We start from the raw sequence: 21,504 nt of genomic DNA, 5'->3' as shown, positions 1-21,504 counted from the left end.
AAGTGGAGAGCTTCGGCCCAGCCTTTCGTAGGAAACACATAGGATCAAGTGCTTGTTTTATGTGGGTTAGTCTCAGAGCTCTATGGAAAGCTCTATAGATTCATGCGCAGATCCCACAGAAACCTAGGAGCGAGTATCCATTGTTATCATCCAGTCTCTGTAGCTCAGGAGGCTGTGGGCACAGCTGACAGAGTTCTCACAAGGCAGCAGTCAAGTTGTCAGTCCAGGCTGCAGTCACTGCAGGGTCAAGCTGAGGAAGAAGGCACTTGTAGACTCCCTGGAGCCGTGGGTCCGATGGGCTGGATTCTGGTTGCTCTGAGGTGTCCCTTCTTCTCTTGCCTCATGGGCCTCTTGTACAGGAGCTCACAGAATGGCAGCTGGGAGCCAGCAAGAGGGAGTGAGGGCAGAAGCCAGAGTCTGGATGCTGATCAGGAAACAGCACTTCACCATTTGTCCTACCCAGTGCCTGTCAGTACTAAGTTGTTAGGTCTCTGTCTAACCTAACCAGTTTAGAGTGAAGACACATGGGAACATGAGTCCTAAGGGGCTTGGGAGCCATCTTTGAAGCTGCCTGCCAAGTGGACTCGAAGGCTGTAAGATTAGATGCCCAGGAACACTTAGGAGGCCAATGTATCCCGGTGGAGGTCTGGAACCCACTGTGGCTGTGCAGCAGGATGAACTAGGTAACAAGCAAGTGTCAGGACAGCGATGTAGTTCATAGAGCACACGGCTATTCCGGTTAAGAGGGAGTCACAGGTGATGTTGAAGTCTTGGTTCTTACTGCTATCTTACAAATGTTTTTGACTCCTGTCCATGTTGAAATTGTCATCCTTGCTGCTACCTTGCCTCCATCCTTTAGTAATCTAGCCTTGCCCTCAACCTGGCTGTCATGGTGTCTCACTCTACTTACTGTAAGACACCAGTTGTTCCTGCCTGTTTAGCTCTCCTTCTGTCTTTGTTCCCATTGCTATTCTTCTTTAGTCAAGAACCAGTCTGTACTTAAAAGTTGGAAATAGACTTCTAATTCTTTTTCTGTATCCTTTTCTTTAATCTAGATTCTAAAATGCCTGGTATCTGTATCTTTCAGTCATTCAGCCAGCACTTATCACGGGCACACTGGGTGACCAGCACTTTACTAGGCCTCCTTGGGAATATGATGGTGAGCAAGACAATGCCCCTGTCCTTTTGGTCCGCATTAGTACGCATTAGTAGTTCCTCTTCCTTCTTACCTGGCAAAGATATCACAAATCCTTTAGGCACAGTTGTGAATGTGATGGTGAGCCCCTGTTCCTTTTGGTCTGCATTAGTGTTTCTCTCAGAGACAGCATGAGTCAATCCTTAAGGTACAGTTCCACTTTGACTCTTCTGTGAGGTGCTGAGGGATGCCAGGTACGAATTCCCGAAGTCCCCTCCTGTAGCTGTTCCCACGAGGATTTTATATTTGACATTTAGAGACTGCATAAAACTAAAAGTGTGCAGTGGCTTTAGTTGTGAAAGGCACTGAAGCTGTTTCTGACCTCGACCCTCAGTCTATAGCCAACAGCTGAGCAGAGTGTCACCCTCTGGCTTCCTCGAATCACCTGCAGAGCTTTGCAGACCTTTAGACATGGACCTTCCTTAGGTATTCTGATGTCAGGCTGTTAAAGCTGAAAGCACATTGGCTTCTAGGTGACTCTTGTATCTAGCTGGATCCGTGGCCACTGCACTAGCCACCACCCTAGCCACTGTGCTGCTTACAAGCTTGTGGACAGTCATCCAGATAGCCTAAAGCGGTACTTTGAGCACTAGGCGGTGATCTCCTGGGCCAGCCTTGCACTCCATTCTTCCAGGTGCCCTCACTCACCTACTCTCACTTTTAAAGAATGAATCTTGTGGTGTACAGGGCTGGGCGATGGGCTCTGCTCTGTGGTTATGAGCACACTTCTTTATTAGATGACTGAAAACTCACAGCCTAGGATCTGAAGCCCTCGTCATACTTCCTGGGTACCCAGAGCACAGGCGCATGAATACGCCAAACACACACACACACAGTTTTTAGAACTATGACTGGTATATAACCAGATTAAGAAACAGTGGATGGATCAACACTATATTAATAGACATAGGCTCTCCGGCTCCTTTCCTTTAATAGCTTACTGATTCTGTGAGAAATGTAGAACAAAGACCAGTTGATTATTGTTTCCTGAAATTCTAAATAATTGCATTCTGTTCTTTAAAGAAGTATATTATTACCATCTTGCAAACAGAGATTGTTAAAATGTGACTTAATAAAGTTGTTTTCCCCCTCTTAGTGTTATTCCACTTTTAAGAGAGTCTGTTGGAATATTAATGCAAAGAACTCCTCCCTCGTTGGAAAATACGCTTCCCCAGTGCTATCAGAGGGTAAGTTGTGCAAAGCATTGGGTTATAATGGTTTTTCCAAACTGTTAAGGTTTCATCTTTCATAAACATGGGTAGCATGTGAATATAATTTAATCTTTCTTTCAAGATTGCATAGTGACCATGAGTGTCATTTGTATATGCCCAAGTGAATTCATTAGAAAATATTGCACTTTACTAAGGGAAATGTATACACCGTCTTCATCTAGAAATTGAGCTGTTAAAAAGCATAGAGTTTGGGTAACAGATGAAACAAGTCTATATTCAGCCGTCTTAGTCCGTGTTTTGTTGCTGTAAAGAAACAACCTGAGGAAGGCAACTCTTATAAATGAAGCGTTTATTTAATTGGGGCTTGCATCCCGTTCAGAGGGTTAGCCTGTTATTGTTATAGTAAGGAGCATGGTGGCATGCAGACAGGCTTAGCACTGGAAGAGCAGTTGAGATCTACATCCTGCCCAGAGAGAGAGAGAGAGAGAGAGAGAGAGAGAGAGAGAGAGAGAGAGAGAGAGACAGACAGACAGACACACAGACACACAGACACACAGACACACAGACACGCAAACACAAACGGCTTAAAACCTCAAAGCCAACTCCCAGTGACATCCTTCTTCCAACAGCGCCATACCTCCTCCAACTAGGCCACACCTCCTAATGGATCACACACCCTGGTGACTAAGCATTCACCTATATGGGCCTACACACCTATATATGAGCCTCTGAATGGGGGACCGTTCTCATTCAAACCGCTATATCAATGTAATTAAAAATATGTATTTTATTTATGTGTATGTGTGTGTCCGTGTATGTATGCCACCTGTGTGTGGGTACTGTTGAGCACAGAAGTGGGTCAGAGCCCCTGGAGCTAGACTCACAGGAAGTTGTGAGCTGCCTGATGTGGGTGCTGGGAACTCAGCTCCAGTTCTCTGAAGAGCTACAGTGTTCTTAACCGAGAACCATCTCTCCAGCCTTCCGGGTGTTTTCCGGATGTTTTTTGTTTGTTATGTTGTATTTGTTTTGTCTTTCTGGCATCCACTGTGAGTCAGATTCTCTTGCACAGTACTGGAGACATGGTGGTGCTCACAGCCTGGCTAGGACAAAGTCAGTGTTAGGTCCTGTTGATGGTGAGGGAGTGTCAGGGATGCCATAAGAGAGGAAATGAGAGCAAGGTCGATATGGACGGCTGTCAGACTCAGCAAGGGAGCCATAGCCAAGGAAACCGAAACCCCGAGGACACAAGTGTCCAGCCATGTACAAATCCTCAAATCCCCGAGAAGAATGTTACAGGCAAAAAGAAAACCGCTAATGTGAGGCAGCTATGGTTGGAACTAATTTTGTGTATCTGGAGAGCAGCAAAACAGGTTGTGTGGCTGCAGCATGATAAATAAAGGGAAAGTGATTGGAAGGTTGGAGAGGAGGCAGGGGCCAGATGTTCGGAGGGCTTGGTCATCCGAAGAGGCTCAGACTCTATCACTCCCACTCAGTGGGAAGCCCTGGAACACAGTGACTCCTGTGCTTTAACGTGACTGTCCTATGTAACGTGACTGTCCTATGTAACGTGACTGTCCTATGTGGAGAACATGTTTTGGGAAAAGCTGCCTGAGACAACTGTCATTGGCAGCAAGACGGAGGCAAAAGACATTTGGGGTGTAGTTTTGGAGGTGGGTTGCATTAGTAAAGGGGAAGGGTGTTGTCTCACAGGTTGGATATAGAATACTCAGCTGTTGAGGCTGAGGCTAGGGAGGAAAGGGTGAGAATAGGAAGTTACTCCAAAGTGAGATTCTGTTTGTAATGTATTAAAATTGAAACACCAAACAGGCATTTAGGGAGAAGGCCAGCTAAGTCACACATTTGGAATGGTGGACACTGATGAGAACTGAAGGATTTCAAGTCAGGCCAAGGAAGTAGCTCAGGGGTAGAGTGCTAGCCAGCATGTGCAGGCCCCGGGTTGGGATCTCAGGGCGGGGTGTGTGTGTGTGTGTGTGTGTGTGTGCGCGTACTGAGGATGGAAGAGCGTCTGCAGCATTGAGATGGCTGTGGTGAGGACAGTGGCAGAGGACATGTCTGTTCTTTTCAGCTCTGTGTTCACCTCCAGACCCAGAGCACAGGGCAAAGAGCCAGAAACAGAGTTTGTGGAGCTGAAAAATAACTATTTCTTCCATTTACAAAATCCATTTTGGGTTTGTATTCAAAATTGTGTCTTTATGATAGATAGATAGATAGATAGATAGATAGATAGATAGATAGATAGATAGATAGATAGACAGACAGGTAGATAGACAGATAGACAGACAGACAGACAGATCAAACGTCCCTCTAGCCTCTTAATCTTTTCTCCAGGAGCCTTTTCTGTATAACGAGTTCTCTCATTCCCAAGCATGTGTTGATTTCCGTCCTTTACCTCCGCTCACTTCTGTGGCCTGGTTTATCCTCTTTTCTAGCTCCATTGCTTGCCTGCACTGCTCTGACTGATGTGTTAAAATTAGAACTTCCGATAAGTGTTCATTCATTCTCTGACCCTAACCTGTCTCAGGGTCACCTGGAACACACTGAGTACTCCATAGGCATTTGTCCTTCTAAGTAGGTGGTCGAGTCCACCTTTCTGTCTCCCGTCATAATCGTATTTGGGTGGGAGGCGGCTTGTTCTCCATGCTGACGTCTGCCTGGTGTTTCAGGTGCAACAGTTACAAGGAGTTTACAACTTGCAAGAACAGCACTTCTGGACACTCTGTTCTGATGTTTACGTGGGAACCTTGAAGCTCGTGGTAGCCCCTGATGCTGACGCCAGGTGGATCTTAAGCCAAACGCATAATATTTTTACTCAGGTATGACTTGTTAGAAATCTCTTTTAGGAAACGTATATTTCCTTGTATCTTGCTAGCTTTAAAAATCCTATAACTAACATATCAAATATAGAAGCTACTAAAGTAAAGGAGGAAATGCTCTCAGTCAGAGTCAAGCTTAGACTTGATCTAGGGCCTTCTATTTTAGTTAGTATTGTTGGCTGGAGTCTAAACATTCCTCTAAGCAGAGTTACTTTTCTGTTACGAATGTCACTACGTACATATTTCTCTTTCTCTGCCTTCACATCTTCAGACATGAATAGAATACGCACTCTAGTTAAGTTCAAGGCATTACATAAATGAGAGATTCTGCCTCCTGATGAGAGACACACATGCTTAGGTTGCTTATGAATGAATTACTGACAGATATAATGTTAATTAGGTTTTACATAATCCTAATCTTTGATGCAGTTAATACTGTGCGCTGATTCTACTTGTCTGGAATTTTAGCAGCTTTCTGAGAAGACACAGTATATAAATGTGACTCATCTATATAAATGTGTATCACCGTGGCTTTCATAATGAAACCTTGGAGGCCCAGGCAGTATGTCTAAATTCTTCTCATACGGACTCCATGTTTCAGGGCCAAGGAGAACAATGTGGCAGTAACCTGCAGGCTGCCTTCTCCAGACTACCACCCTCCCTCATCCTGTGGCTTCTAGTGCTGCTGCTGCCCTCGAAGTGGGGCTTCTGTGGGTCTCCTGTGGGCCTCCTGGGACTTCTGTGGGTCTCCTGGGCTTTCTGTATGCCTCCTGTGGGTCTTCTGGGCCTCCTGTGGGCCTCCTATGAGCCTCCTGTGGGCCTCCTCTGGGCCTCCTGGGACTCCTGAGCACCCTGATGCTAATGGCTTTGCCACTCAGGCAGTGTTCCCAGTGAAAAGGAATGTGCTTCCTACTCTGTGACCTGTGCTAGCAGCCACTGTCTGTCCGGGCTGCTTGGACTGTAATCTCGGACCACAGGGAGGCCTCCTGAGGCACAAACCTGGATTTTAGAAACAGGAAATATTAAAGTTCCTTCAGCTGCCTCGTCTGTTTCAGAAACTGTATTTGGGCATTGAATATTTTCAGCCTTTTTTATCAGCTAAGGTCCTGACTAGTTGATTCCATTCCCTGTAGCTACCAGAGAGTCCTTTGAGGCTAGCTGTGAGAATACTCAAACGCATTCCCCACCACACACAGGAGAGCAAGGGGGCAGGGTCACATCTCTAAAATAACTTTTATTCCTATGCCTAATGATTTTAATCTATTTTAGTTCTCACATACTAGAATAGGACAGTTAAATAATTTATTTCTTTTTCTGCAATGTTCTTGTTGCATGAGTAAATATCAGGGGTTTCTGTAACAAATTTCATTTCATGAAATGTAAATTGTTAAATTACTTCGTATTTTAAGTTACATCTTACTCATAACTCTCATTTGTCAAATTGAAACCTCTCACTTACTGTTTTTTGTTTTGTTTTGGAGGGGAAAATAATCGTGACCCTCAGGTCAGTGAAATGTCTCAGCAGGTAAAGTGCCTTGCTGCCTGGCCTGGGGACCTGACCTCAGGGACAGGAAGAGAGAATTGACTCCTGACCTCCCCAAGCAACCACACAAAATGAACAGATACAGAAGTAACTAGATCAGATTTTTAAATACACCGATGCTTTCTCGTATTGAAAGTTTCTGGTCTTGGTTCTAAAGCAGGAGAACTTGCTGCTGAGTCTCTCCTGCATTTGTTGAACTTTGCTTGTCTCCCTTACAGCTGACCCTAAGAGTGGAAGAGATGGGCTTTGAATTGAAAGAAATGGAAATCAGAAAGTTGTACGGTTCTATTATTTAGTACTCGGATGCTAAGTCTGTGGTGACTTTAGAACTCTGGGGCATCATCATCCTCGGTAATTCCATTTTCCAGGTCACTCATTTCTTTCAAGGAGCTAAAGAAATGGGCTTGTGTACAGGCGTGTAGTGTAGGGAAAGGAGCTGCCGCAGTCGCTCCGGTGCTCAGGCTCCGGGGTTACCAGCTAGGTGTAGCCTAGTGCTCAGGCCCTAGGTTTCCCTGTGTGTCAGTCAGAGTCTTCCTCATTCTACACCTAATAGTTTTCGAAATTACCAGTTGATACCTGGAGGGATGGAAAGTTTGCTTTTTGTGTTTACTTAGAAACAGAACAGAAAGTAAGGCTCGGGATTAGAAAGCAATTTGGTGGTCCAAAGTTTTTGTTTTAAACTGGCCATGATCACTTGTTAATCTTTTCACGGTATACTTCACAGTTATAATTACAACCTTGAATTTTAAAATTACAACCTTGAATTTTTAAATATGCTCTGTTTCGTTAGAAGTGATGTTTGAAGAAAAAAGTCTTAAATATATTCAGAGATCTAGAATATGCCTGGGGTTCATTATGCTACTTGGTTACCCAGAGCACAGAAGACAGCCAGACCTCCTCCACACTCTCTCCTGGCGGAGCCCTCCTTCATTTCCCTGTCCCTGCTCTCTCTCCCCATGGTGCCTGCTAAGTCCTAAGCCCCCAGCATCCTGAGCCCCTGGCTTCCTGCTTCTGCCTTTTGTGCTCTGTTCTCTGACCTCAAAATAGAAGTGAGCAGTTATATCCAGGAAGGAATTAAAAAGCCTCCTCCCAAACACAAGTCAGAGTCTCTAAGTTACAGAAGCCTCCGCCTCCTCCAGCCTCCTGTGTTCAGAAGCCTCCCTCTGACTGACCAGTGGCTCATTCAGGCCTGTGTTGTCTGCTTGAAGGATACACACAGAAGAAAGGGTCATCTCCCCTTCTCTGACTTCGTTTCTGGTTTTCTACCCTTGCCAACTTGTTTTTAACCTTTTTGTAATGGGCTTTAGTGTTCACTGAGTATTGATGTTGCTTGCCTGCTCGGCAGACACTTTCTTGGCCATCTTTCTCTTATTTTACTTTGTCGTATGTACCTAACGTTCAGGAGGCTGATTGACAGCCCTGGGTCTTCTGCACCCCTAGGTTTGTGTTGCACATTACACTGTAGAGTGCCAGTGCTCGTTGACTCCTTGGTGGTGGTGACAGGGCTTGCAGCAGCAGCAGCAGCAATGCTGGTGCCTCCTGACAGTGACAGGTACTGCGACAGGAATTAATGGATCAGTTACCACAGGGTGGGTTCTAAGAAAGAAACCAGATCTGTTTTCTTTCCTTTTATTATTATTATTTTTTGTTTTTGATGGTGGTGGTCTGGGGATGCTAAGTAAACACTGAACTGTATCCTCAGTTCTTGGTTTTTCCCACTGTCTCACTAGGTAGCCCAGGCTAGCCTTGAAGTTGTTCTGTAGCTAGGGCAGCTTCAAAGCTGCAATCCTCCTGCCCCTGCTTCTGCTTCTGCTTCTGCTTCTGGAGCACTGAGATAACAGGGGCGCCATGATAACCTGGTATATTGTTATTCTTGACTTATAATTCAGTCATGGTTAGTTACATTTCATTAATTCTGTAGTCTCTTTCATGGAAAAGTAAGATGGTTTTACATGACTTCATTCAACATTTTAAAAAATGTTTGTGTGTGTGGGTGTTTTGCCTGCATGTATGTCTGTGCACCATATGTGTGCCTGGTGTCAGCAGAGGCCACAAGAAGGCCTCTGGAACTGGAGTTACAGATAGTTGTGAGCTGCCATGTGGATGCTAATTGAACATGACTCCTCTGGTGCTCATGATCTCTGGGCCATCTCTCTAGCCCCTCCTTTGCATTCTAAAGTGATAAAGATTAACACGTTCCATCAAAAAATGTCAAACAAAAACATGTATGGCTTTGGCCCATAGAAAATACAAGTAAAACAACAATTTCTATAGTCATGTTCCTGACTGTTTTCTAACTGTAACTTCTTTACACAACAATGAGTATTGCGTGGTGATAGCCCAAGCCTGCAGTACCAGGCTAATTTTGGGGTGGAGGCAGGGCCAGTGAACTTAGAAGGGTTTAAATAACTAATTACCTTTCCCGTTCAAGAAGCTGTGGACTACTGACGCGGTAGACTTCTGGGATAGCTGCCATGCTTGCCTGTGACTCAACTCTAGATTCTTTGTATCAGGGACTAGGTTGCTTGCCAGAAGATTTCTTGGAAATTTGGCTTTCTCTTTACTTTGAAGGAAATTGAAATGAACACTAGGATTTGGAGAACCAAGCTGCCCATCTCTACTGGGACAGGTGGATATAGCAAATGACTTCTCACATGGCTTCTTTATCTTTGCTGTTGGATGGAGCTTTGGCGGAAAGCTGCTATCCCCAGGAGGGACTGATACCAGTTTGAGTAATTAACTCATGATTATGCAAAGATAATTTATCTAGCCCCTTTGTTTCTCTCTTTCCTTCTCATCGCCTTGGGCTACTCATTCCTTATTACTGTGTTCCCCACATTATGTTAGCACTGGGGTAAGGAAAATGGCAGGCAATAAAAGGAGCCCAACTGTTTGTCCATTTAACTTGCATTAGCAATTTTGTTTAAAAAGAAAAGATATTGTACAATATGTTTGTGGAATATTTTTTATTTTCCATTAAGATTACATGGATAAGAATTTTTCAGAATAGTTAATTCCTCAGTCATTTCAGGGCCATCTGGACTGAGTTAATCAAATCATATACAGGTAATAAATCAGAATAATTTATAGTAACAGCCTTTGTAGTGTGTGAATTTTTTTCTCATACAGTCACACAGGATCTCGACAACAGTGCCTACTCTTGTTAAATATTAGATAATACAAACAAAACTCCTGCAAACTGATAGGGCTGAGTTAATCAACACTGCTTCACAGTGAGGAAACCTCAGCTTTGGTTTTAATGTATAGGAAAAGATACAATAAATATCTATAAATAAATGCTATGTTCTTCTCCAGAGTCTGTCAGCCAAAGTAGTAACCAGTTCAGGTTTCTGTAAGTTAAGTAACAAATGTTGTAGCTTGTTGTAGGAAGGCTATTGGGGGAGAGGCAAAAGGCTGGTTTGTTTTTTGTTTTTTGGGTTTTTGTTTGTTTGTTTTGGTTTTTTTTGTCCTGACAACCTAGGCTGTCTCCTGTCCTAAAGCTAGCTAAATCCTAAAACTATCTCGTACATCCATCAGTATTGCACAGAACCCTGCCCCCTGAGTTCCAGAAAAAAATAATCCATAATAGAAATGGGTGTTTTGAGGAGCCCAACAACTGCTATTATACGGTCATATTGAAACCTCTTGTCCGCCACTGAGCGTCTCTCCTTGTAAAGTATTGGCAAGAGCAATCTTGTTTGGTTTTTTTTTCCTCTCCCCCTCTTATTTCTAGTTAAAAGTAGTTTTTGGTTGAAAGAAAGAAATTATTAGGATTTTAGTTCATTCAGTAATATCTATTGACCATGTGCTGTGTGTCAGATATTACTGAAGGTTCTGGGCGTCTGGAATGTAAAAGAAGACAGATATATTTCTCTTGGAGAGATTACATTATAGTAGAAGAACATAAATAATGATCACATTGAATCAGTAATCTTTATGATGTGAAGGGACAGTGTACAGTGTAGGTGCTTCCAGAGTATAGCGCTCATACGCTGACTTGACAGTGTGCAGGTGTTTGGATAAGAGTGACAGAGGAGAAGGCTGGGGTGTCTGAGAAATCTACCTCCTCTTAAGCAGTCTGCCTGTGTTTCCTCTATGCTCTCACCATCCGACATTCTCTTCTTCATTACCTCTTCCTCTCCCGGCCCCTGATAGAATATGAACTCTGAAAACAAGGCAGTTTCCTAAAATGTCTTCTTCCCTGTCTTTTGTATTCTTAGGTGAGAGACTATTGCTTGGAAAACAGTAAATGCAAAAATAAATATTGTCGGATTAAGATGTGAATGAATTGTATAATGGCTGTCCTCAGCCCTGATATCTGGATGAAGTGTGACAGGAATGTCCTGTGGCTGCCATAAGGAGCTCACAGGAGGGCAGCATAGCTGAGGGAGTAAATAAAGGGTGAGGAGTAACACTGAGCACACTGGAGGGCAGGAGCTACATCCCGTGGCATCATGGTGCCATGGAGGGCTAAGTGAGATCAACTGGTAAACAGTGAGGGGCACACAGGGTCCTTACTATTCTAGTTATACTAAGAATAACCAGAAATGTGAAAGCCAGGCAAGGGGCATTGACAAAATCTAGAAAGGAGCTGACTGGCTAGGGTAGGTTCAAAATGATGGAGACACATGTAAAGTGGTCAAGTTCTGGCTTGGATAGTTATTTCGGAGGGAAAGCCACCAAGTTTTACAAGTAGGTTGGGTACTGGATGTGAGAAACAGAAAGCTCTTTAGAAAGAGCAGTAGGTCAGCAGGTTTCCTAGATGACCCCAGTAGAACTGTCATGCAAGTTCCCACGTGGACATGCAGACATGGAGGGATGAAGACATGCAGAAGTTGACTTACAGGCTGGCTGCAGAGATCAGTAGAGAACTAGTGTAGACTGTGAAGACTAAAAGCCTTTGATATGCCAGTGTTTATTGCTTAAGATAGAAGAAACCAGGAAAGAGACTGACTGTGATAGTCTGACACATGAATGACCAGTGAACATTCTCTGGAAGCATCACAGGGAGGTGTTTGGCACTGAAACACTGGTACTGCATACTGTTTCTGATAATCAGGGCTGAGAGCTGCCTGTGGAACACTAGGAGCAAGTTGGAAGTTTGCTTGGCAGGTAGTTGCAGAAGGTGGGGAGAGGTGTTAAGAGTTGGCTGGCTGTAAGAGCGAGGGAACTAGACACAGTAAACATGAGCAGGTTTGGCGAAGTTTGGCTGTCCACAAGAGCACACTGAGACTACACCAGGCAGGCAGGGATGGTGACTTAAAGTTGTTTTTTTTTTAACAGTGAAAGAAATTATAGTGTGTTTGATCACTAATAAAAATGACCTAGTTGAGAGAATAAAATTGATAATACAGAAGAAATAGGGTGCAATTTAGACAGTAGTGCCCTTGAGTAGCTAGCTCATGGCCAAGACTGAAGGAGTCGGAGTGTAAAATAAGTAAGCAGTTGCCACTTGTGATTTTTAAAAGCCATGGGAAGATATAGCCCGTGGTGAGCTGGTTTGAATGGGTGGCTGCCTAATCCAGCACTGTCGTGTCCTCTAACAGAGGCGGCACATAAATAAACCCATCTAAGGGCGCATACGCAGGCCATGTGGCTAATGACACACATTTTTTTTTCCTGTAGTAGTTTGACGACTTACAATGAAAATGGATAGTTTCTTAGAAGCAAAAGACAAAAATAATTCCATTTTTAAAGACAAATGAGGTGTTGTTTGCTTTCCTACCACTTTTCTAGAATGTTCATCTGTTTCAGGTTTTCAGGTTTGATGTTGTAATTTTTCTTTCTAACTTTCCAGGCTGGAGTGAGACAGCTTTATGTACAGATTGACTTTGCGGCAATGTAGTCAAAGGAAGGAAACTGATTGAGGACCAAACTTTCCCAGTACTGTGCAGTCCAAAGCATTGTACTACCCAGTGCTCTGAAACAGAGACACGACCACTACAACTCAGAAGCACCAAGGACGCAGGTAGAGTCAGCCGCGTGTTCGAGCGGTGTCACAGCCGGATCCTGCCCAGACTGCTGCCTGTGTGCTTTCCCTTCAAGCCATTCTGACTGCTGAGGGTTCTGGGTTCCTTCTAGGGTATTGGGTTATCTTTCCCCGCTGAGGGTTCTTGCTGATCACACTCACCCCATCCTTATCATCCCACCCAGCCAGTGAGAAATTCAGACTGGAGGCCTTCAACCTTCTGAATGTCTTCACTAAAGCTGCTGGAAACCACTGCTTTTATTCCCATAAAACCAGTGTTGTTTTTACAAAAAGAAGTCTGTTTTCTATGTAATGTCACAGTTGTTGACGTTCTTCAGTGTAATCATATGTTTGTAGAAATAGTTTGTACCTTGCAAACTTACAAACCAAACCATATTGGGTTTTCAAAGTGCCTTTGTATCAGAAATATATTTGCCAGCATAGAAATGTACCATCAAAGGTCATGTGTATGTTTTTTTAAAAATGGGTATTCTGTAATTTGTACAAAATAAGACTTGCTAGTAACATACATAATTGTCTTTGTGTATTTCCAACATAGATTTATTTTGCTTTATAAAAAATCCAGTTATCACATTAAGTTACTTTGTAGCCTATTTTCAAAAATGCAAATACATTAGAAGAACTTATTTAGACATAAACCATCTGCTACATAACAGATTTGTATGAAAACCTTCACCTGTCTATGGTAAATTTTCCAGTAGTTCTCCTTGCCTGTTTAGATTCTGTTAATGACAAGAAAGAGCACCTTGGGTGGCAGAAAGAGTGGTGCCAGGGCCATCGTATGTCTTCATATCCTCCAGGGCCACCTAGCACAGTGTGGCTCTCTGGTTTTGTTTGCACAAATACCAATGACTTCCAGGAAGTCTAGGACAACATTTGATTGAGGATGAACTATTATTACTAGAAAGCAATTTGGTGACAAAAAAAATCCTCACACGGGCGTCTCACAATGGTTGATTTTCCAGGGTCCTGGGTATATGAGAAGTGTAATTGTGATTGGCATGGTGAGCCACACTTTTAACTCCAGCAAAAGTGGTGATCCACTTTTGACTCAGGAGGCAGAGTCAGGGGATCTCTGTGAGTTCAAGGCCACCCTCATCTACATAGTGAGTTCCAGCACAGCCAGGACTACACAGAGACCCTGGCATAAATTACAAATACATTTGAGATGACAGGTGTCATCTCAAGTATTTAACACTCAAGTATTCTTGGTGTTTTCTGAGGATAAGCAATTTGGGTGAACATTTTCAGATTGTACTTCACTTATCACAATAAATATTTACTTTAGTTTAAGTAAGTTGATTTTGTTAGCAAAAATTTAAAAGCCTTGCCATGCAAAAATATTAAGAGTGTAGATCAGTGACAGGCACTTTATCAGGAAGGTGGCAGAAGTTACTGTTGATATGTGACTGAGTTTTCAAGTACCTTCCTGCTGTTTCTGACCAACAATTTATGCATTAGCAGAGCTATACCGCGCTAAGCGGTGGTAGAATGCTACACAATGTCCGTGGAGCCCTTTTTATAAATCAAGGAGTAATTTCAAAGCCTATTTGCTTTCTGGCAGGCAGTTCTAACACTAAGATTCCCTGCAGTAGATTGTGTTTGACTGAAACAAGTGCTGTAGTCTTTCAGGAGGGCAAGTGCAAATGGAATGGTCCTGATGCTGTCCTCCGTTTTCATTTCTGTTCTGACATACCCCACAATAGTCTGTGGCTTGGGGCATACTGCTGAAGATGAAGGTCTAGATGAAGGCAGAGACTCCAGATGTGAGGGACGTGTTACAAGCCAGTCCTGGCAATTGTTGGCGTTGTATGTGTGGTGTTGTATGCTGTGCCTGAAATTTACCAAATCTGCTTTCCACTGGGCTTTTAGTTCTAAGTGAAGTTTTTGTCAAAATGTGTCATTCTGTTTAACGAGGCGCTCAGTGCACAAACCCATGAGCGTTGCTGGTCCCTTTGATGAGGCATAGAATACGTCTGATGTGAAACTGATTTTGCACTTTGTTCCAAGAGCTTGCCATTTATCTGGTTGGCTTTGACATTTTTTGCTTAATTAAATGTAGGCATACCTGTATGTATTTTTTTTTAAAGAAAACTGATATAATATTGCTCCTGAAACAATGTTGACCAAACACTCTGCCTTCTGCATCCTGCCCCATTAACATCGATGACCTCCCATGCCCTCTGCCTTCTGCATCCTGCCCCACTAGCAGCGATGCCCTCCCACGGCCATGCACTCTGGTTACTGTTCTTCAACTAATACTTGGAAGTGAAGAATTTGCTGCTTCCTCCTGCATGGTGCTGGCTATGGTTGCCTCTTCTGGGACAGCTTGAACAGTCCGGAAGAGCTGGGTAGGATAGGGAGCCTGTGAGGGCTGCACTGTCCTCAGAACTTCTGAGGGCTGTCCAACTTCCACCGGATCTTTGGGGTTTGCAGTTTTAGAATTCCCCGGCTTTAGAATTGTAGCGGCCCCTCCTTTAATTCCTGGACTTGAAGATACTCTTGATCGGTTTGCTTGATTCCAAGTTGATGTGGTTGTTGACGATGAGGACTGATCCGAAGACTCTATGCTGGAACCTGGATCCTCATCATCTATGTATATAAGATCTTTTGGCATTTCTTTAAACTGATACACCAAGCGCTGACCTTTCACTTCTGTGAGAATACCTCTTTGGTAATAGTACCTGAGTGCTCTCCCCATGGTCTCGTAGTTCATGTCAGGTTTGTTTTTGTGCTTCCCCCACAATCTAGACACGGCTATAGAATCGACCAGCTTAAAAATGCCCTTTTCTCACTGTGTCCATTTGATGTACTTAGGACAGGTAGCTGTGTCCTGAAGCAGAGCCAGTAAAAACTCCCAAAGGTAAATTGTTTCCCTTCCCATCTTTATTTTTCTTTTTCACAGATATATTTGGCGTAGTCACCGGGGAATCTGGCCGTGGTGGTTTTGTTTTTCTTCCTTTCTTTCTTTTAGGCTGCTCTGGGAGGAGGCTCCTGCGGAGTCTGCATTTGTCTCTTGCACTTGCTAAGTCTCTATCACTTCATGAATCCCATCTAATGTGACGGACACATGGGTGATTGGGGCAACGATGTCTTCTTGAAAGGAGCTAAATATATTATTATTGATTCGCTTTTCATCCAGTACAGGAGGGCTGGGAGAATCTATATTGAGGAGTGCCTCGGAAGCCTCAATGGTCTCAGTTGTTTCATCTCCATTATGACAAGAATCCTCAACTGTAAGGGTGATGTTGTCATCGTCATCATCTGTGATTTCTTCTTTAGCAACATCCAATGAGCTCTCAGTAATCATGTCATTAGGCTCTTCCACACAGGCTAGGCCAGCATAACTATTGAGAATATTAGCACCAGGAACATGTTCCACAGTAACAGCAGGAAATATAGCCGGATCGCCAAGCTTTGTTGGAAGTACTTTAAATGTACTCTGTTCTGGTATTATAGGGTGAAGCCACCTCACTTTCAAACTGTAGTCTTCTCCAGAAGGAATTTTCACCAAAGCAGACAACTCTTTCTGAAGATCCCACATATACATCATTCTTCCGAACATTCTTGATCATAAGTGTAGTGATTGCTTGAGATTCGGTTTGATACCGGTCACACTTGATTATTGACTGGGTCCTCTGAGATGCAGACACTTGAGATTCTGATCCATTCCGAATCTCTCGGCATCTTTTAATCCAGATGTCCAGATTTGTACCTGTACTGTCTAATTTCTGCACATGTGTCTAAGGCAGAAGCGTAGTCTTTGTCCAGGTGTTCATATATCCCTTTCCGCAGGATAGCAGTAAAATCATTTGGATTGCGTTCAAGAGACTTCTTTACATTGGCAATACCATCACGGTATTTCCCAGGAAGAATGTGACAATAAGCTCTCTGACAGTGATACTGTGTGTCATCGGGATCTGTTCCAAAGCCTTAGTCAGCTCCTCTAACGCTGCCTGGGGGTCCCCGTCGAGCAGAGCATCCGAGAAGCTCTGGAAAAGGCGCTGGGACGATGCAGGTCCTGCTGCAGCTGCCGCCATCCCTAGGAGTCACGGAAGCTGCAGTCTGAGCGTTTTCTACCTTGGTTACCAGCGCCGCCGCCGCCCAGGAGGGGCTGTACGTATTTTTTTTTTTTTAAATGTGAACAGAAACACTTTTCACAGAAAAGAAAAGCTTGTCTTTTAGTATCCTCCATACAGATGTATTACTAGCAGGTGGTTTTACTAAGAAAAACCGTCTGATTATGGTAATAAAATAAATTTCAAATACTCTTAACATTAGGCTAATATTGTTACTAAACAAAAAGCCAATCTGAGTGTACAGTTGCCAGTCTATGAATAACCAAAGGTTTTTCTTTTTCCTCTGAATAACAAGCCTACATTGTTCCGGGAAAGTTTACCTTACCAGCTAAGCATCCCCAGCTCGGTATATTTTTTAAAATCTATTGTACTACTTGATGAAGAACTTGACCTAAGTCCAGCCTCCTTCTTTTGAAGCCTGTCTGTCTGTCTTTCTGGAGGACAGTATCTAGCATGTAGAGGCTACTTTTCCCTTTCTGTCACCACCCTCTTCTGTAGTGGCGGCATAAGAACATGGTCACAGATATCATTTTGATTTCTCCTTATCTAGATACTTAAGAACCTACAAATATGTACCAGGAACCAAAATACTGCCATGTCCGTATGCCTCTATAGAGCAGCCACATCGCTAACTCCCAGTGTAGCTGGTGTGAACTGTCATGATTCTACGATGGTAACATGGGAACCAACCTGGGGTAGGATGCTGGGATTTGAGAGTACCGCATTGCTTAAGATAGAACTTTACACCTGAGCAAAGGCTGCTGGGAGCGCTGTGCTTCCACCTCTCAGTGTCAGGTGAGAGACAGTAAGATTCCAGGGATCAGTGGTGGCAAAGCCAAGGCTCAAATGTGATCATCCAGTCGAGAGTTCTTTACACTGTACTGTGCTGCTCCCGTGCGACATTGCCATTCTGTAAATGTGACTAAATGTGGCTTGTAAATAAAGAACTCTGACCTCTAGTTTTGGTTCATTAAGGCCCTTTAGATGTACAATGTTGTCTCATTTCTCGTGTATAATTAAGTTTGGATTATTTCCAAAGTATTTGTTGTGGAATAAATTATAGTAATTTTTTTCTTCTAAAACCAGTGTTCTTGACTTGAAAAAAGAAAAAATGTTCTCTAGATACTTTGAACTTGGGAATAAATTTTTATTAATTGCCCACACTCAGTCCATTTAATGCTGGCTTCCTTTCCTAATTTTGCTTAGATGTTATAAACTGGTTCCTTTTGGCTATCAGGCTGGTTCACCAGTCATGCCATTTCAGCCCTGCGTGACATACTTTTTCAGTCACTGGACAGTGTTTTTACTTTAAAACTTTTCAGAGCTGTGCAAAATGAGACAGTAGATGTATGGAGCACATCTTTTATTTCAGTCAGGTATATTTTTGAAGTTGTAATCAGAACTGCAAATACTAGGCCACTGCCTTTGACTCTGTAAATGCATTACCTTGGCCAAGTTAAGCTTTTCTTTTTCTTTCTACAGAAAGTCACCATTGTTGAAACACATTATTTTCCAATCCATAAGAATCCTAGCAGGGGTGCAGTAGAACTCTTTTATTCTCTGAAGAGCATTCAGTTCAAGTTCCATGAAGCACTCTTAGGAAGTGATTTCCAGAGGCCACCTCAGTGATTCAGAGCTAACTTAGAATCAAGACAAAGTGATTGTCTAGATAGACAAAGATTGTCTATCAGGAGTGTTCGCAGAAATGTAACAGAGAGGCGTAGCCGTTCCATTGAAATGTCAAATAGGTGGGGCTTCAGCGATGCACTCATCTTTGGTTTATATTTAGCCATTTCCTAACTGCACAGATAACACAGAAAACAAGGTAGGTCTCCTGTGCTAAGTATTGATATATCCAGGTACTTATGTGGCTTTGCTCAGTTTCTCACTCACATTTTTATGAAGAGAATTTTGCATGATTTTATGATTGACAGCATCTTAAAATCTAGTTTGTGATCCTCCTAGCACGGAGAAGGAATCCTTATCTGGGAAAAGTCTGTGGTACAGTAGCAATTCAGTCTTTTCTAGTGACTGTGTTTTTAAAAGCCCGTCAGCAACACTATGAAGATCCAAGAAGCTGTGGCTGATCTGGTTAGGCTTCTGGAAAGTCAGTGGACACTAGTGATGCCATTGCTATGGGGATACTGACAGACTGCCCCCAAACTGTTTCCTCCTGTGCTGTAAGACGTTTGCTTTGTAACTTGGTCACGGATCCAAGCCCATGCTGGGGGAAATGGCACTAGTGCTCCTTACATCCCTCTAAAAGGCAGTTAGGGGAAACTTTCACTGGAAGTCATGGTAGCGTTGCTCACTGGCTGACTGCGCCAGCGTGAAGAACAGAGTGCCTGCCCTCAGGACCATCGTGGGGGGCATCACCTGCCAAGAAGCACAGATCGATGTTCAGCTTTAAGTAGTATCTGATTTACAACACTGTGTTTTACTTAAACCTTGTCAATGGAAGAAATCTACTTCATAAATAGAAGCCTGTGCCTTCCCACAGCTTTGAACATGAATTTGTAATTCTGATTACGATGTTGGAAAGCATGAAAAACAAAAACAATGGTTGCATATGCTTTTATACCCCCACGCCTTGGGGTATGTTAAGATTCTCGTGAAACAGTTACGAGGAACTCCTAGTAGAGAGTAGCAGGCACAGACCGAAGCTGCAGCTCACTGCAGAAAGTGTACTTGGCAGTTGTGGATTTCTGTACCGACCGGTCTTCTGTTGACTTTGTCCTTTCCCCCCAGGTACCGAGTTACTCAGTCTGCTCTCCACTGTCCATGTTGTTGGGATCCGGCACAACCGAGCCTGTGTACTGGGACCCTCTGGACTGGGTACAGCCATGCTGGGGGTTGTTTGGGTGGGGAATTGCCATATTGCTGTTTCTTTAAGGACTATCAACTCTCCCTGGATATTTTGTCACTCAGAACTCTTTCAGAGGTATTTCTTGAAGGTGCTTCTAATGAAAACACATGGGTATTACGTGATCTAAATGTCCCTCGAATTCACTTAACTTTTCTTGTCCTTGTTTCCCTTCAAATATGTTGTCTATATTTTCTCCCCTAATTTGGAAACAATGTGACTGAAATTTTTCCCAATCTCACCTTCCTAAACACCCACCCGCTCAGCACTTCACTTCCCTGCCTGTAATGGTTGAAAAACATGTGGCCAGTTCTGGACCTGGGGTTGGTTCCTTGATGAAGATGATGCCTCAAAACAGTTCTAAAAATGTTTACATTACAAGGCTAGGTTGGGAATGTCACATATAAAACCTGGATGGTTTGAAAATGCTGCCATGAACAGTTATGACTTGCCCACATGCACTACAGTAAACCCACAATGTATCTTTCACCTTTTCTACTTGCACACATTGACATATGTACTTTGTTTAACCGCAGTGTATTTGAAAATGATCATAAACAGCTGTATTGAAATTTTGTTTTCAATTAAATTTCTGTGTAAAAGTCTTCCTGAGTCATGACTCTTGAGTTGAATGGACCAAAAAGAACACTTACAGAATTTTCAGAGGAGAGATGCTAAGGTGTCTTTCCATTGCCCAGAGCCTCTTCCTTTAGTTCAAATCCATGTAAGGTGTTCCTTTTTGAGACTGCCACTAGCATTGAGTTGTTCTTATCCCACCCTCTATTGATGACCTATGTGACATGAAGCTGACCCTGCATATGACACCAGTATACATGACCCTTCCAGGGTATGTATACCAAGTATGACGGTATACATCTTTAATCTCAATGCCAAGGAGGTATAGGCCGGTGGGCATCTGTGAGTTTAAGGCCAGTCCAATATAAATAAATAATTTTTTAAATAAATAATTTTTAAGATGAAAAAATTGTCTTCCAGAAAACTCTCATGCCATCTTGTCAAAGGGAAGCCTATCAGAACAGCCTCAATTGTCAGTCTTGCCCGTCCTGTAGCTACAGCCTCGGCTGCCTCCTGCATTTTCAGAGTGGATATGTGCTTATTCTGTCTGAGATTACACAGCTCCCAGTACTCTGGTTTCACTTCTGTTTGGCCAGTTTTGTACATGTTTTGCCAACATAAAAGTCAGAACAGAAATAAAGTCCTCCCATCCAAACTGCTCTGGAGTGACTGCTTAATGCAGAATTCCTTATAGAATCCTTGAAATTGAAACGCCACCACCTCCTTCCTTAGCCTCCCAACACCAAGTCTGGACCCTTCCTTTCCAATCTTCTGAAATCACCTTTTCCTTTCCAGGAATATTACTGGCTTCCCGGACTTGACTAAAAACAGGATCGCCTTTGAGTATTGCTCATTTTCCCCCTTCAGCCCCTTCCACCACCAGAGAAAGACCTGGCCCTGGGCAGGCCGGGACCATGAGCAATCTGCTGGGCTGGCCTTTCGCTTGCTCTACAGCCCTCCTGCTCGCCTCGCTGGCCCTGCCGTTCGCTGCACGGTGACTGGCTAGGTCAGGGAAGGTCTGCCTGTCTGTTTCCTAGAATCAGCCTCCGAGTCCAAGGCCACAGTGGTCTGTCAAGTTGCTATAACCTTTTCATCTCTCACATGGGTTGACACAAGTAGTTTTCTACAGTTCACTGCTATAGCAATCTTGCTTTTTAAAGGAGTCTGCTTCCTTCCCCAGAAGCCTGCCTGTGTCACCTTGGCTGCCAAGGTGAGCTTCCCCGAGCACTTGCATTCTCTAGCTCAGAACGTTG

The 21,504-nt window shown here is 43.5% G+C and overlaps 1 protein-coding gene and 1 pseudogene across 2 annotated transcripts in view; one reads left to right on the top strand and one right to left on the bottom strand.

Moving 5' to 3' along the window:
• Positions 1 to 20,280, top strand: part of Slc30a7 (solute carrier family 30 (zinc transporter), member 7) — a 68,442-nt gene extending 48,162 nt beyond the window's left edge. For both annotated transcript variants that reach the window (NM_023214.7, XM_017319686.1), the window contains 3 exons: positions 2,292 to 2,382; positions 5,052 to 5,201; positions 12,542 to 20,280. In NM_023214.7, coding sequence (NP_075703.1) covers positions 2,292 to 2,382; positions 5,052 to 5,201; positions 12,542 to 12,589 — 289 coding nt within the window. In that variant the 3' untranslated portion in view covers positions 12,590 to 20,280. The remainder of the gene's footprint in view (positions 1 to 2,291; positions 2,383 to 5,051; positions 5,202 to 12,541) is intronic.
• Positions 14,989 to 16,150, bottom strand: Gm6649 (predicted gene 6649; annotated as a pseudogene).
• Positions 20,281 to 21,504: the final 1,224 nt, after the last annotated feature.

Source organism: Mus musculus, chromosome 3, assembly GCF_000001635.26.
Source record: "Mus musculus strain C57BL/6J chromosome 3, GRCm38.p6 C57BL/6J".
In the NCBI taxonomy this organism is placed as follows: domain Eukaryota; kingdom Metazoa; phylum Chordata; class Mammalia; order Rodentia; family Muridae; genus Mus; species Mus musculus.
Note: the sequence above shows the minus strand (reverse complement) of the source record. Positions and strands in the feature narration are given on the sequence as shown.